Raw genomic sequence first — 15,354 nt, forward strand, 5'->3', positions numbered from 1 at the left:
CTACTTATTTAAAATTAATCATACATACGATACATGGGCTGTAAATAATCACAGCTAAATATACTTAAAAATGACTGTAATCTACAGGAAGAACATACATTTGTCTATCAAAATGCAAAATATAAAACCAAAATTACTTCTGACTTAAAAAGAGAAAGTGAAAAGATTCTTATTGTAGAAAGTCTTTATTTTAATAAGTATTTTTGAAGTCTAAAGGTTATTTTTTAAAAATTTAAAAATTTACATTTTTTAAACTCTATCATTTAATTTCAAGTTCTTTAGAATAAAATGTAGATTTCCGTAAGGTAATAAAAAGTTCACTGGTCCTGCTTTTTGAAGGCTGTTAAGGAAAAAATCATTTAAATAAACTTTGTTGTGAAGACAAGGAGGTAGGCAAAAGTTATCTTTTTACTACTTTGCCTCAATCTCAGTAATATTTACATTATTTTCATATAATCTAATTTGTGTACAGGTCAAGTTTTTTTCTGTTTTGTAGTGTTATATTGTCTTTGTGTCTGGTTTAGATGTTAAAGGTTGTGCTAAGTATCTCGTGAGCTGTAATAGTTTCAGTATGCTTACCATGGTCACTGTGGATCATTTCTGCCTAGCTTTTCAAGTATCCTCCATTAACTGTGAGGATGGTCCATTTCACAATCAAGCCAACTTATATCTGTCTGGATTACACTCTAAGGTTCCCTGACCCTTTCTGAGTCACCACTTATTACTTAAATCTTAAACTTCATTTCTGTGCTTGACAGCAATGCCATTGTTTTGCTTATTTTCTGATTGGAAGGCTGGCAGTCTCTTCTGAGACTGATGCCAACTGAGCTCTGTGTATCAGCCAGTAGGAGTCACTTGGAGCAGATGGTCATCATCCTTCCCCACAGCCCAAATCCCTGGTCTGGGTGGCAAAGTCCCAAGACCACACCTACATACATGCCAACTGTCCTTATTTACTAAGATACTCCTTCTTATTTGTTTAGCTTAATAAATCATTTGCCCTAATATCTTTCTAATGAACTTATGTTCTCATTTCAATTTTCTTTAATATATCTTCCTATTAGCATCTCTCCCCACTGTCCTTATCCTTTATTGCCCATGCTATTAGAATGTACATTTTTAAATTCAAATCTTTTTTTGGTTTCATAAATGTCCATCTTTACAGACATTTTATATACTTACTGGTACATATGTAACAGGCTGAAATTCTATTCTGGTGAAAAAGTATATTGACTCCTTCCATTTCCATTCCTCCAATTTAAAATATTAAAGTTGAATCTTAGGTATATTTAAAAAATGAATAATTGTTTTATTACCCTAAACAGCATCTGAATGGCTTTTTTTTTTTTTTTTTTTTGAGACAGGGTCTTGCTCTGTTGCTCAGGCTGGAGTGCAGTGGTGGGATCATGGCTCACTGTAGCCTTGACCTCCCGGGCTCAAGTGATCCTCCCACCTCAGCCTCCCGAGTAGCTGGGACCACAAGTGTGTGCCACCATGCCCAGCTAATTTTTAAAATTTTTTGTAGAGACAGGGTCTTGCCATGTTGCCCAAGCGATCCCCCTGCCTTGGCCTCCAAAGTGGTGGGATTACAGGCGTGAGCCACCGTGAACAGCCTTGCCATTGAGTTGATAAAATTTCTGAAAAAGCCGATACCTAACTTAACTATAGAACACAGCATACAGTTTAATTCCTAAGAGAGCTAAAGATTCATAAAATACTCAAAATAAATTTAAGCCCCATAGTTCCTTACTCTTGGGGATGTATAGTTACTGGGAACATCCTAAGCTTAATTTTTTGAAAATAGCAGTGAATTATTAGTACATGTTATTTTTGGATTGAGAAAGCAATGCACCTGATCACTCAGAAACATACAACATTCTGGTAAAAAGATGACTGGTCTCTGCTATTATAATCATAATGTAATAGGGTTAAATAATAAGTCGTAATAGTTTGCATTTAATTTTCCCTTAGAATCATATGGAATATCTAAGGAAGTCATCTAAGTACAGGGGTTTACAGGAAGTATTATTTCTAAAAAGTTATATCTAAATTAAATTGACATGAAGTAAAATATGCTATTTAACTTATACTTAAGTGGGACCTATTAGGAATCTTGTGTAAAGTTAAAAGATCTTTTGAAATACAAATATCGTCTTCTAATGTTTTTATAATACATTTTAAAAAATCTAGCATACTTAAACTGATGCATATTTCTACTTAAGGAAAAGAACTTGACAAAGCAAGAAAGATAAAATCAGGATGGCAAGATATATTCCAACCTGTTAAGCTGGGGTTTAGAGTAATTTCTTTCAAGGACTAGAGGCATTCTGGAAATATTATGAAATCCACAGGAAAGAAGAAATAGGACTTTTTGAGCCTGGATTAGATTTAACGTGGTGACATGTTTCAAAGTTGTGCCATTAGGAAACAGCAGGCCAAATAAATGAGATATTGCTCAGTCAAAACTTCAGTTTCTCTAGTGTCCGTGGAGCTAAGGTAAGCTTCTCTTTCCCTAGCATTGGAGAAGAAGTTGGTATGTAATTTGTTGGGAGTTTATGTGATATAGAGCCCATCCCAAAGGTGGACATAAGAGTATCTTTATGGTACTCAGGCTCGTCAATATCTCAGATCACTTAATAAAGCACTGAAGCTGATGAAAACAAACTATTGAAGCTGGTAATTAGAAAACACTGACCGACCATAGTGGCTCATAGCCTGTAATCCCAGCACTTTGGGAGGGCGAGGCAGGCGGATTACTTGAGGTCAGGAGTTCAAGACTACCCTGGCCAAGTGAAACCCTGTCTCTGCTAAAAATACAAAAATTAGCTGGGTGTCGTGGCATATACCTGTAATCCCAGCTACTCAGGAGGCTGAGGCACAAGAATCCCCTGAACCCGAGAGGCGGAGGTTGCAGTGAGCCAAGCCCGTGCTATTGCACTCCAGACTGGGTGACAGAGCGAGACTCCGTCTCAAAAAAAAAAAAAAAAGAAAAAGAAAAGAAAACACTTGAACGAGGTAGGGCATATTACATGAAAAACAATGCTATTAGTGTGTGAAAATAAGCCTTAATAAAAAGTAAGCAACAGGCTGTTTTGTACTTTGTGGAGGTTTATGAGAAGATGCATATTACACAGTTAGTGAAATTATGTTTTTGGGAGCTTGGAAAAAAGGAAAGTGAATTCTTACTTCAGACACCTTTTAGGATAAATCCTCCTTTAAAAAGAAAGGATAGTTTGCATATCCATGAATGATATATTTTCCTTACTCTAATAAGGTATGGCTAATGTTAACATAGCTGCTCCAGTCATTCAGGATAAAATCAATTATTTTTAAGCAGTGGATTCTTGTAGAATTATACATAGGCATTTAAGGCACCTAGGGACAAAGGAAAAAACTCAAAACTTAATATATTTTCTAATTTTGCTTTTCTACGAGAAGGAAATGTGTGTGGGAAAGAACTTCTTGATTTGTAAATTAATTACTTTGGAAGATGATTAATGCATTATGTGGGTACACCAAGCAAAACTTCTTTTTGCTATTTGTTGTATAGGTAACAGAATATGAGATTAATTCTCAGCATGTGTAGTCATTTAAATAAAAACATATTAAGCAATTTTGTTAATTTTCACAGAACAGAATGATGGATGAAAGTAAGTCACAAGCGTATATCTACCAATAAGAAAACAACTAGATATGTTACATAATATGACATGAGCTTGTTAAGATCATTAAATTTTTAAAAAGTTTTCTATTAAAAACTTCTGGCTGGGTGTGGTGGCTCACTTAGCTTAGGATTTCGAGACCAGCTTGGGCAACATGGTGAGACCTTGACTCCACAAAAAATACAAAAATTAGCTGAGTGTGGTGGTGTGCACTTGTAGTCTCAGCTTATTTGGGAGGCTGAGGTGGGAGAAATGCTTGAACCTGGAAGGTGGAGTTTGCTGTGAGCTGTGACTGCACTACTGTACTCAAGCCTGGGCAACAGAGTGAGACCGTCTCAAAAAAAAAAAAAAAGTTCCACCCTTTTTGTCAACATATCATTAACAACAGAATTTATTTCATATAAAACGTTTTAGTGTGAGGTGAGGTCTTGTACAATATATTGTGACATAAACTATCTGACAAAACTTGTGTTGGGCAAAAAATGCAAAAGCAGAGAATTTTCTAGGTTGACAACTTCCATGGTCATAATAGTCTAGTCCAGTTGAAACACAGTGCAATTACCATCTACAAAATCTTGGGCTTAACAATCTTAGGTTCCTATAAGTCTATCTATTTGATTTCCACAACCATTAATTTCTAATTTCTTCACTATATTGCTATATAACTCAAATAGATTCCATTTCTGGAATGATAAAGAATGAACATGAGTGTGACCCACAAATCTAAGGCTGAGATAATATAAAAAGTCCTCGAGGAATTTACCTAGGGGTAGGAAATTCAACCATGGGATGGTTGTTAATATGCTCTGAAATTAGAAGTTGAAAACTGAATTGAGTAACTTTAAGCTGTGTTGAAAGATTTGTAGAACCACATTGTAAAATAACATTATTAACCATTGTTTGACTTGAAAATAAACATAAAATCCACCAATGACATTAAGTATAAAATTGTTTAATATAGTCCTGAATTGTTTTAGAAAATTATAATGATCAGGGAGGAAAAATAGATAACTCTAGACCAGAAACTCATGGCAGTAAGTCAAACAGACTTTGATTTCTTTGTCTAATTCCAAAGAAATGACAGACACTATTCCAGTGTTAAGTATATTTTGTAAGAAGAAAGTCTGTTACATTTCTTTTAAAATGATGTATTGAGCACACATTTATATAGAAATACAATAAACTATTACGTCCACTTCTATGAGCCATTTTTTACCAAGATGTTTCCTTTTCTTAGAACCAAAATCTGAGCAAACGGTTATGTCTGGCATGTTGCGTAATGAGTCCTATCAGGCCCAGGGTTCTCTTAATCACATTCAAGTACCATTTGGAAGTACTTCATCTCCGACAAAGTTTAGTGTGCATGTGTGCACATGCATAAGTGTTTTCAACTTCAGAAAATGAGCATTGAAGAGGGATATTGAATAACCCCAAGAGCTTATTAACCAGTGCTCCTTGTCATTTCCTTAAAGAAACACGGCAAGCTGAAGAGCTTCTGTAAGGATGAGTGGAGATAAAGATGTGGAGCATATTGCGTGTAAGAGGAACAGTGTGCTTATTTGTCAGCTCCCAAACAACAGGCTGCTTGCTCTGTACTACTGTTGCTAAAAATATCATGCTTGGCGTGGTAGATGCAAAAAAAAAAAATCTGTAGTCTGATTTGGAAAGAATTCAATGAGGTAAAAATGTAACTGGGATCTTTCCCCTTCCGCTAACTTTATACTTCCCCTGCTTTCCCTTAGAAATTTGTTTTTCCTTAGGTAGACTCAAAACCCAGGGGATAATTTATTTAACCCCTTCCATGGTTTTCCACAGTCTGGGTATAGCAAATAAATACCAAGTAAACTCGTCAGTAATTACAAATACAGAGGAAACAAATGAAGTAAGTAGAAGGCATATTTTGATTTTCTTGCATTCCTTAAGATGGCACACATCGTTTTAAAACACAGTTTTTGGTGATAGTTCTATGTTTCACTATGATTTTTTCAAAAAATTGGCATTGTCAAGTTTAAAGATGGCGAAGAAGTTAAAAATCTAGACATTATATCAGATTCTCTGATGGTTACAATGAAACATGCACTTCATACGCTTAATCTGGCTCAATACCATTGTTATCAGCCATTGTTTATGCCACAGTGGACAGCTTTCTAAATCTCTTTCAGTTAATGGATGTTTATGTTTCATCTATGTCAAAGGATAAGCAGATAATCAGGTAAAATAAATTACACAAATATGCAAGAGCCTGAAATCAAAGTAGAGAAGGAGAAAAGCAGGGAAGACTTTTTTTTTGCTTAATATTCACATAACTTTAAAACCTCTCTGTCCTCTTTCCTTTTTTCCTTTCTTCCTTTTCTTTCTCAACCAATGTTTGCTGAGCACCACCATGTATGAGGCAACAAGCTAGCTGGAGATTCAAGTAATCCTTGTCCTTAAGAAGGTGCTGCAACGGAGCTGAAATGTGCTGAAAGTACACTTAAAGAGAGACTTTAACGGACAAGGAAAGGCTTTGAGGAGAGGTACTGCTCCAGTCAAATTTAAAAGGCAAGTTAGAGTTAGATGGGAAATTAGTGTCCTAGGAGAAGAAGAAAAACAGCAAATGCAAAGCCAAAGAGGGGTAACAGTGTGGGTTGTTTGGTATGAATGGTGATTATGGTTTGTGCCAGAAATAGTCAAAGATAAGGATGGAGAAGTAGGCAGAGGCAGAATCTGTAGGGCTTCCATTCTGAAGGCAGTGGTGAATCGATGAAGGCTTTTAGTCATGATTAGATTTTCCCCCTGAAAATACTTCTCTGGCTAAAAGGACATCATTCTTGTGTGGGAATAACGGGCTGGGCAACAACTGGAAGCAGGGAGACCAATTAGGAGGCCAGTACAGCAATCCAGGCAAGTAAAGATGAGCTCCCAACCCCCAAACAGGCAAAGCCAGAGGTTTTGTTACTTCCATTTGTGATCACTTCTGTGATTCTTTTAAATAAATTTCCCAAACCTTTCAATATTTATTCCTTCAAAATAAAATCTTATCCCGCATATGTAGGAAAATTCAGAGGATCTACCAAAAAGTTGCTGTGGTGTTGCTGGTATCATTTGTCTCCTAGTCTCTCGCCACAAGGAACCAGGTGTTAAATGAAGATTTGGTGAGAAATTGGATGTGAAGCATGAGAAAAAGGGAGGTATCAAAGATGGATGGATGAATGGATGGACAGACATACCAATTTGATAAGTAATTACTAAGCTACAGGTATTATTTTAGGTACCAGGTCCAGGTCCAGGTCCACTAATATTCTTTTTTTTTTTTTTTTTTTGTAATTCCAGGATCCCACTTGCATTCAGTTGCTATATCTCCATAGCCTCCTCTAGTCTATAACAATTCCTCAATTTTTCCTCATCTTTTATGTATGACTTTGATACTTCTAAAGAGTACTGATCAGTTATTTTATAGAACGTTCCTCAATATGGGTTTGTCTGAAATTTTTTCATGATAGAAGGTACGCATTTTTGGCAAGACTGCTAAAAAAATAATGTCTGCTTCTCAGTGCATTTTACCAAGGGGTTCATGATGCTGATATGTCTTATATACTGGTGCTGTTTACCTTGACTATTTTGTCAAGTTGGTGTCTGTCAGTATCTCCAGTATAAAGTTTTACCTTATACTTTGTAAGTACCTTGCTCAAATTTCTACCCATTAATTTTTGCATCCTTTGAGGAATCTTGTTTGCAATATTTATTACTGTGTTATCTGCCTAATAGCAATTCTCTATTTCTCTCTTTCCTTCGATATTTACTAATTCATTATTTATTACAATAGTATGAACTCATAGATATTTATTTTATTTTGGGGGCTAAAAAACAATATTATTTTCTTGCTCAAATTGTTTTATCTTTGGTCATTAGGAGCTATTTCAGGCTGGCTCCTGTGGGTTTTCTGACATGTCCCCATCCATCTTTCTTTAAACGTTTCCTTACTTTTTGGCACATGATGCTCAGTCTTGTTTTATATTTTCCCTTCTTTGGGCCTGGAATCAAGCAATCAAACACTTCTTCCTGAAGCCCTGGTTTCTTTTACTGGAAAACTGAGCCCAGAGACCAAGAACTGGCACTAGAATGCCATTGTTACAGGGGTGTCATTGCTTTAGGCCAGGGAGAGGATTTATTTTTGACATACAGTCTTGCTCTGTCACCCAGGCTGGAGTGTAATGGCATGATCTCGGCTCACTGCAACCTCCGCCTCCTAGGTTCAAGCGATTCTCTTGCCTCAGCCTCCTGAGTAGCTGGGATTACAGGCGCCCGACACCATGCCTGGCTAATTTTTGTATTTTTTAGTAGAGATACAGTTTCACCATGTTGGTCGGGCTGGTCTCGAACTCCTGACATCATGTGATCCACCCACCTCGGCCTCCCAAAGCGCTGGGATTACAGGCATGAGCCATCACACCCGGCCTAGGGAGAGGATATTTTAAAGATAGGTTGGTCAGGGAAAGCCTTTCTGAGAAGGTCATTCAAGCAGAGACTTAAAAAAAGTGAAGTAGGGAACAATGCAAGGAATACTAGTGGTACTAGTATTACTGTACTAGAGGGTACAGTAGGTGCAAGTCGCTGAAGTAAGAATATGGTTGGCAAACAACAGCAAGATGATGAAGGTGGTTGCAGCTTGGTGGGCTAGGGGGAAAGTGGTAGGGAATGAGTTGTGAGAGTAGACAGGAGCTTTGTAAGTCACAGTAAATAGTACGGATTTTAATGAGAAGCCACTGGCGTATTCTGAGCAGGGGAGTAGCATAATCTGATTTACTTCATGATAAAGGATTACTTTGAATGGTGTATGGCAAACAAGTGTGGGTACACAATTTAGGAGGCTACTGTAGCAGCCTTTGTGAGAAGCTGATGATAGCAAGGTATGATGGGGATTAGGCTCATGATTGCAGCAGCAGAGGTGGTAAGAAGTGGCTAGATTTGGGGCATGTGTGTATTTACGTAGAAATATTTCAAATATATAGAAAACTCAGAAAATAACATTAATTAAAGCACCCACGTACTCATCACTAAACTTTATTGCCTTCTAACATTTGGTCACACTTGCTTTAGAATAAAAGAATAGTGAAGATTCCTGTATATCTCTCCACTACTCCATACCTCTCTATAGGTAAGCACTGAAATAAATTTGACATTTATTTTTCTCATGGACAGTTTTGAATCACTACTAGATATATGTGTATACATAAATAATGTATAATGTTATTTTACATGTTTAAAATTTCATAAATTTCATACAAATGCAATCATAATGCATGTATCATTTTGTAACATATTTTTCTGTCTCACAAAAAATGCTATATTCAACATTCTTTTACTTTTCCTCTTATTTATGTGCTGAAGTTGTTCTAGAGTGTATATCCACAAGTGGAATTTCCTGGTCAAAAATCATCCACGGTATCCATATTACAAGTTATTGCCAACTTTTTCTGAGAAGCAGTTGTAACTGTTTATATAACCATCAGTAGAGTATGAAAGTTCCTGTTTCTCTTAACTTCTTTGCCAACTTACTTGACTGCCAGGCCTTAGAAAATGTACCAATTTGATGGATATGACATGATAGTTGTTATTTTAATTTGCATTGTCCTAGGCAGAGGGAATAGCAATATCAAGGCCCTGAGGAGGTAGTTTGCTGGGTGAATCCAGGAGTAGTGAGGAGGCCAGCATATCTGAAGAAAAGTAAGTAAAGAGGAGATGAAGAAAGACATAAAGGAGAGAGCAAAATCACATAAGTCTTGTAAGTCACTAGAAAGACTTTAGCTTTTCTACAGAGTGATTTGGAAAGCTACTGCAGATCTTTTTTGGTAAGCAGACCAACATGAGTTGATAAATAATCATTAGCTATTATTATTATATTTTCTAGTTAGGTATAGTAAGACTGCTAAATGCAGTGTATTAATTCAATGATGCTAGTAATAGCTCATACTTATGTACTTACAACGCACCAGGTACTTTACATTGGTTAAGCTTCTCGATGACCCTTTTACAGATGAGTAAACTGTAATATAGATAGGCTAAGTAAGGTTAGTTATAGGAATAGCAAGTTGTAGGTCTCAGGTCCTGAATCTGGCAACCTTGTTGAATTCTGTTTGCAGATTCTCTTGGCTATAGATATGGACAGTTTGATATTGCTCTTTCCAGTTCTTTTTTTTTTTTTTGAGACGGAGTCTCACTCTGTCGCCCAGGCTGGAGTGCAGTGGCGGGATCCTGGCTCACTGCAAGCTCCCCCCGGCCCCCTCCGGGTTCACGCCATTCTCCTGCCTCAGCCTCCTGAGTAGCTGGGACTACAGGCGCCCGCCACCACGCCTGGCTAATTTTTTGTATTTTTAGTAGAGATGGGGTTTCACCGTGTTAGCCAGGATGGTCTCGATCTCCTGACCTCGTGATCTGTCCGCCTCGGCCTCCCAAAGTGCTGGGATTACAGACGTGAGCCACCGCACCCGGCCTTCCAGTTCTTATAATACTTGCTTCTTTCCCATTAGGGAGTTATTAAAATGGTTAGCATCTCTAATAACAATGCAAAATAGACCCTGAGAGAGTGGACATCCTTACTCCTGACTTTAGTATAAATATTTCCAAAAATTTATCATTAAGAAAAATATATTCTCTTTGTTCCTGATGGTGACTAAGAAAAATATATTTTCTTTGTCCCTGATGGTGACCCTTTATCAGGATAGGAACTTTTCTTCTATGCTGTTTCCTAGGAAATTTGTTTTTTAAAATTACTAAGAACAAGTGCTAAGTTATATCAAGTACATTTCTACATTGTGATGTTGAATCATTCCTGTTTTTGTGAGAAATCTTATCTAGTAGTAGCAATAGTAGCTGTGTGTGTGAGTGTGTGTGTGAATAAACTGCCAAATTCCACCTGACACTGTTCTATTTAGAATTTTTTTCTATCTGCAATAGTGAGACTGATGTACAGTTTCCTTTTCCCGTATTATCCCTATCTAGTTTTGATAATATTACTTTTATAAAATTAGTTGAGTAACTTTTTTTCCCTCAGTTTTCTTACACAGCTTTTACAAGAGGGATCACATCAAGTTGTAATAAAGTTATCTAGATTTTGTACCTTTTTTGTGGGGAAGATTTTTGATAGATCTGGCATATTGTAAAGAGTAGAGCTGACAGGACTTGTTAGACTGGAGGTGAGGAGTCAATGAGAGGATGACTTCTAGGTTAGTGCCTTATGTGGTTGGCATTTTTAGGAACCAGGCATTGAGACAGGGAACATTAGAGTAGGAGATGGGTGAAAAGGCGATTAAGATTTAGACATGTTTAAGTTTCTTTGGAATCATCAAATGGTGATGTCCAAGTTGTTGCTGGGGTTTAGAAGAGAGGGTATGCTGGAGATAGAGCCTCAGGTCCATGGTTCATTGATTCACCTCATTTCATTCATTCAAAAAATATTTGTTGAGTGTCTATTCAATGTCAAACTCTGAGTATGCTGTCTTTTTCCTCGTTTTCCTAGTTCAGCCTTTCTGAAAGGGATGAAGACATTTTTTCACCCTATATGGTACTAATGGCAACTGTGTTTCCTGTGTATCTCTTGTCTGACAGTAAAGTTTTGGTTCCCTCTTCGTCTCCCACATTTTTCAGAAAGTAGAGTTGGGAGAGGACACATGGTTGATGAAGGCTGGAAAGAAGACTGTATGTGTTGTTTGAAATTAGTTTTTAAGTTGGAAAAATGCTGGACATATGTAGAGGCTTGATGCATGAAATAAATTAAGCCCTTAAAAGAACTTTAGGCTTTGTTTAGGCCATAGTCAGCTTTACAAATAGATGCCAAGGCCAATTTCTACCAGTGAACTTGTTAGAAAGTCATCATTTAAAACACACATATTAATTTGAGTTGGGAGAGGGTTTAGAATGTGTATTGTATGTACTTCTCTAGGACTTAAACCTCTCACACATGAAATAAGTTTAGGACTTGGTGATATCCTAGGTTCTTTCAGACTTTAACATTTTATAGTCTATATGCAAAGATACTGAAAATGAGGTGTTAAATACTGGAGCCTGAAGAATTCTCTTCTGTGGAGGTTAAGAAAAGGAATGTTTCTTCTGTACATTTCAGTTAAATGCATGTCTGCCTATAGGCTGGAGAATGGAAAGGTGAATCATGAATAGAATACAGTGAACTAAGCCTGGACATGGAGCTGAACAGTTAGGGAGATCACAGGGAATAACAACAAAAGCCTGAATTTCACCACAGAAGACATTTAAATGAGCCCTGTAAGAAACACACTATCAGGAAGATATGCTGGCTGGAAGCAGAAATCAGAAATTACACATTTCTTACTGTTTCAGGGCTCTGAGGAATTGGGTAGACAGCAAAACATGTAAAATAAAAACAAAAAACAATTAAAAACACAACACTTTTTATGGAAGAAAACCTCTGTGGAAGTGAACTAAGCAACAGGACAAGGACAACACGTCACATTCATCTAGGTCAGGTTGTACCTTCAGGCAAGACAATCAAGGACTCTGACAACCTTTGACTGCATCCCAGGTAGCCTGAGGGAAAGACCACCGTGACAGAGAAGAGAGAGTTTTTACTGTGAATGAGTTAACCATGTACTAAAAAGAAAGTAGTTACTTTTCCGGAAGGCTTCAGTGTTCTGAAAAACCTCAAGAAGTTTCTCCAGAGTCTAGAAAAAGCCTCACCACAACTCTTGAGAGCTATGCTACCCACACTGAGGCTGATTTCCATCACCAATCTGTACTCCCTTCCTTGGGGTGATATTCTGCCAGCAACAAAGTTGGAAGAATAACTACCAAGCAAACCATATGCTTCCAGGAAATACTTCCATCAACATTATAAAAGTTGGCCGGGCGTGGTGGCTCACGCCTATAATCCCAGCACTTTGGAGGCCGAGGCAGGCAGATCACAAGGTCAGGAGATCGAGACCATCCTGGCTAACACGGTGAAACCCCGTCTTTAGTAAAAAAAAAATTAGCTGCCCACTATCAGGAGGCTGAGGCAGGAAAACCGGAAGCGGGGACTTGCATGACCCGAATCATCACTGCACTCACCTGGCGAAAAAAAAAATCATAAAGGTTCAGAGATGCTGACAGGAAATAAAGCTGCTTAAATGGCTCTGAGAATGTTCAAGAAATGCATCTATTTAGTTTTATTTTCTAGTTACAGGAATTACTATCTATGTGGTTATATTTATGTATTTATTTATTTTTTTCAGTATTTCTCCCTGCTCCTTTTCTCCCACAATTCCTTTCTTTTTACCTACGCTCCACAGAGACCTAGTTTAAATACAAGGAAAAGCCTTTAAATTCCAATGATATAGTATACATAGAAGTTAAATAATCGATGTTTTAAAGATCATTGGTTAGAATTAGAAATCACTGACAGAGGAAGTAATTTGGAGTTAACAGTTGTATGAATATGTGTAAAAGGCTTAGGGTCCAAGTTGCTGGGGGAAATATCACTTAGAAAAGTCAATGTGACTGTATAGGGCCATATATAACAGCTGCATCTTCAATCAGTTTTTCCTTACTCTCTATAACTAATCTGTGTCCAAATTTTGTTATCTGTTGAAAGAGACTTTTACGTGTCTCTTTCCTTCCCCACTTTTACTAGAGTTTTCTGATGCTTTCATAAACTCACACTTAAGATAACTGCATGCCTGACTCTTCTCTGCCTCCATGAATGTCCTGTACATTTCTTCCACAGTAATGTTTACTAAATGCTGTTTTTTAGCATATCACACAGAACCTACAGTGTTTCTCTACATCCTCTATGGCTTTCAAGGCATTCCATAAGTCATCCCCATCTCAGTTATTTTCCCGAGTACAAACTTTCTTCTCTCAGGCCAGATTCTATACTGTTTCTAGGTATGCAACTGGCATTCATACCTTCTTGCTTTGACTTATGATTTTCTTTATCAGGAAGATCTTCCTCTTTTAGTAGTCTTATACTAATGAACTTAATTATATTATACTTCAAAGTTTGGCCATATCCTGGCACTGTCCTCATTCTAGACCTAAACACCTTAACTTGCTGAGCTATAATCACAGACTATTCTGCAAAATTTTACTTTATTTGATACCGATGGGGTGTTGCTATGTCCACCAGGCTGGTCTTGAACTCCTGGCCTCAAGTGATCCTCACACCTTGGCCTCCCAAAGTGCTGTGGTTATAGGTGTAAGCCACTGCACCTGGCCTCTGCACAATTTTGTTTCATGTCTACTAGCCTTTTCTGTCATATTATAATGTAAGCTCACTGAAGGTAGACAGTCAGATATATGGGGAAAAGAGACACCAATAATAGTCATAGTTTAGTGTTCAGTAAAGTAAATGTCAACTAGAAATCTATGCTATAAGATCTTGGTTTACGACCAGGTGTGGTAGCTCACGCCTCTAATCCTAGCACTTTGGGAGGCTGAGGTAGGCAGATCACCTGAGGTCAGGAGTTCAAGACCAGCCTGGTCAACATGGTGAAACCCCGTCTCTACTAAAAATACAAAAATTAGCTGCGCGTAGTGGCGTGCGCCTGTAGTCCTAGCTACTTGGGAAGCTGAGGCAGGAAAATAGCGTGAACCTGAGAGGCAGAGGTTGCAGTGAGCTGAGGTTGCACCACTGCATTCCAGCTTGGGCGACAGAATGAGATTCCATCTCAAAAAAAAAAAAAAAAAAAAAGATCTTGGTTTACTGTGCTGTTAGAGCAACCTATTTAGATGTATAAGAGGAAGACTTAATAACGTTAACCACTACTGTGAGGGAACATAACTACGAATCTGCTCATTGCAGAAAAAGGAAACAATTGAAGGATGTTCTAAAATTATCTTCAGCTGCTTATCTCTAAAAGAAACTGTAATCTACAATTGTAAAATATTCTGTTTTGCATATTCTTATAAGAGCTGTTTTTTGGATATAGTCCAAACATAATTTTAAGTAACAGTTTTTAAGCTTTAATATGCTTTGTCTTTTAGAAAAGTTGTTTGGCACTTAACACTGAAAAAGCTTTCATGACTTGACACTAACTTATCTTCCAATTTTACTTTCTACTACCTGGCTCCGAGGTTGCTTGCAAAAATCATTAATCATTTGTTAAATAAATGAATCTCTGTTGCCACACACTACAGACCACACTACAAAGAGAAGCAGCCAAGTTCAGAGGCTTTGTCCTTGTGACATTTTATTTGGGGTCATATTTAAAACCACTGCTGCTTTTCTCTGAACATGGTGATTACTACTGATGTCATGTCTCTCCAGAGTGGTAGCCACATTGCCTTTTCAATGTATCTCAGTTTTGGCTGTCTGAAGGATGACTGCCTATCTCTTTTGGGTGACCACAGGTTGCCCAAAGTTAATTTTATAAAGGCTATGAAACTAATATATTGTGAGTATCTCAAATGTATACTACACATTTTATAAAATTCCATCTAGTCCTTTTCCCCCAATTTGGTAACAGAGAGAAATTTACCTTCTTTTATATAACTTAAACCTCTTCCCCTCCACCCTCCCCTCTCCACACTTTATGGTTCTATAGTCTACTTCTATTCCTCTGCTTCCTCTAAGATGGGGATCATTAAGTTCTCTTAAGCTAATTATACGGAGCCCTCACATCACCCTTCCTAACAGTCTCCACTTGGCTCCAGTTCTCATACTCTCTAATGCCATATTAACTTTTTTTTCCAAAAGTTAAAA

At 37.4% G+C, this 15,354-nt stretch overlaps 1 protein-coding gene across 8 annotated transcripts in view; it reads right to left on the minus strand.

The window, feature by feature from the left end:
• The window catches only part of ELP4 (elongator acetyltransferase complex subunit 4), a 260,264-nt gene that overhangs the window by 23,038 nt on the left and 221,872 nt on the right, over positions 1–15,354 (minus strand). For 2 of the 8 annotated variants that reach the window (XM_058424534.1, XM_058424533.1), the window contains one exon: positions 8,690–9,358. The exons of the other annotated variants lie outside the window; for them this stretch is intronic. In XM_058424534.1, the coding sequence (XP_058280517.1) occupies positions 9,215–9,358 (144 nt within the window). In that variant the 3' untranslated portion in view covers positions 8,690–9,214. Of the gene's footprint in view, positions 1–8,689; positions 9,359–15,354 lie in introns of those variants that run through there. 8 annotated transcript variants of the gene reach the window in all.

Source organism: Hylobates moloch, unplaced genomic scaffold, assembly GCF_009828535.3.
Source record: "Hylobates moloch isolate HMO894 unplaced genomic scaffold, HMol_V3 SCAFFOLD_11, whole genome shotgun sequence".
Classification (NCBI taxonomy): domain Eukaryota; kingdom Metazoa; phylum Chordata; class Mammalia; order Primates; family Hylobatidae; genus Hylobates; species Hylobates moloch.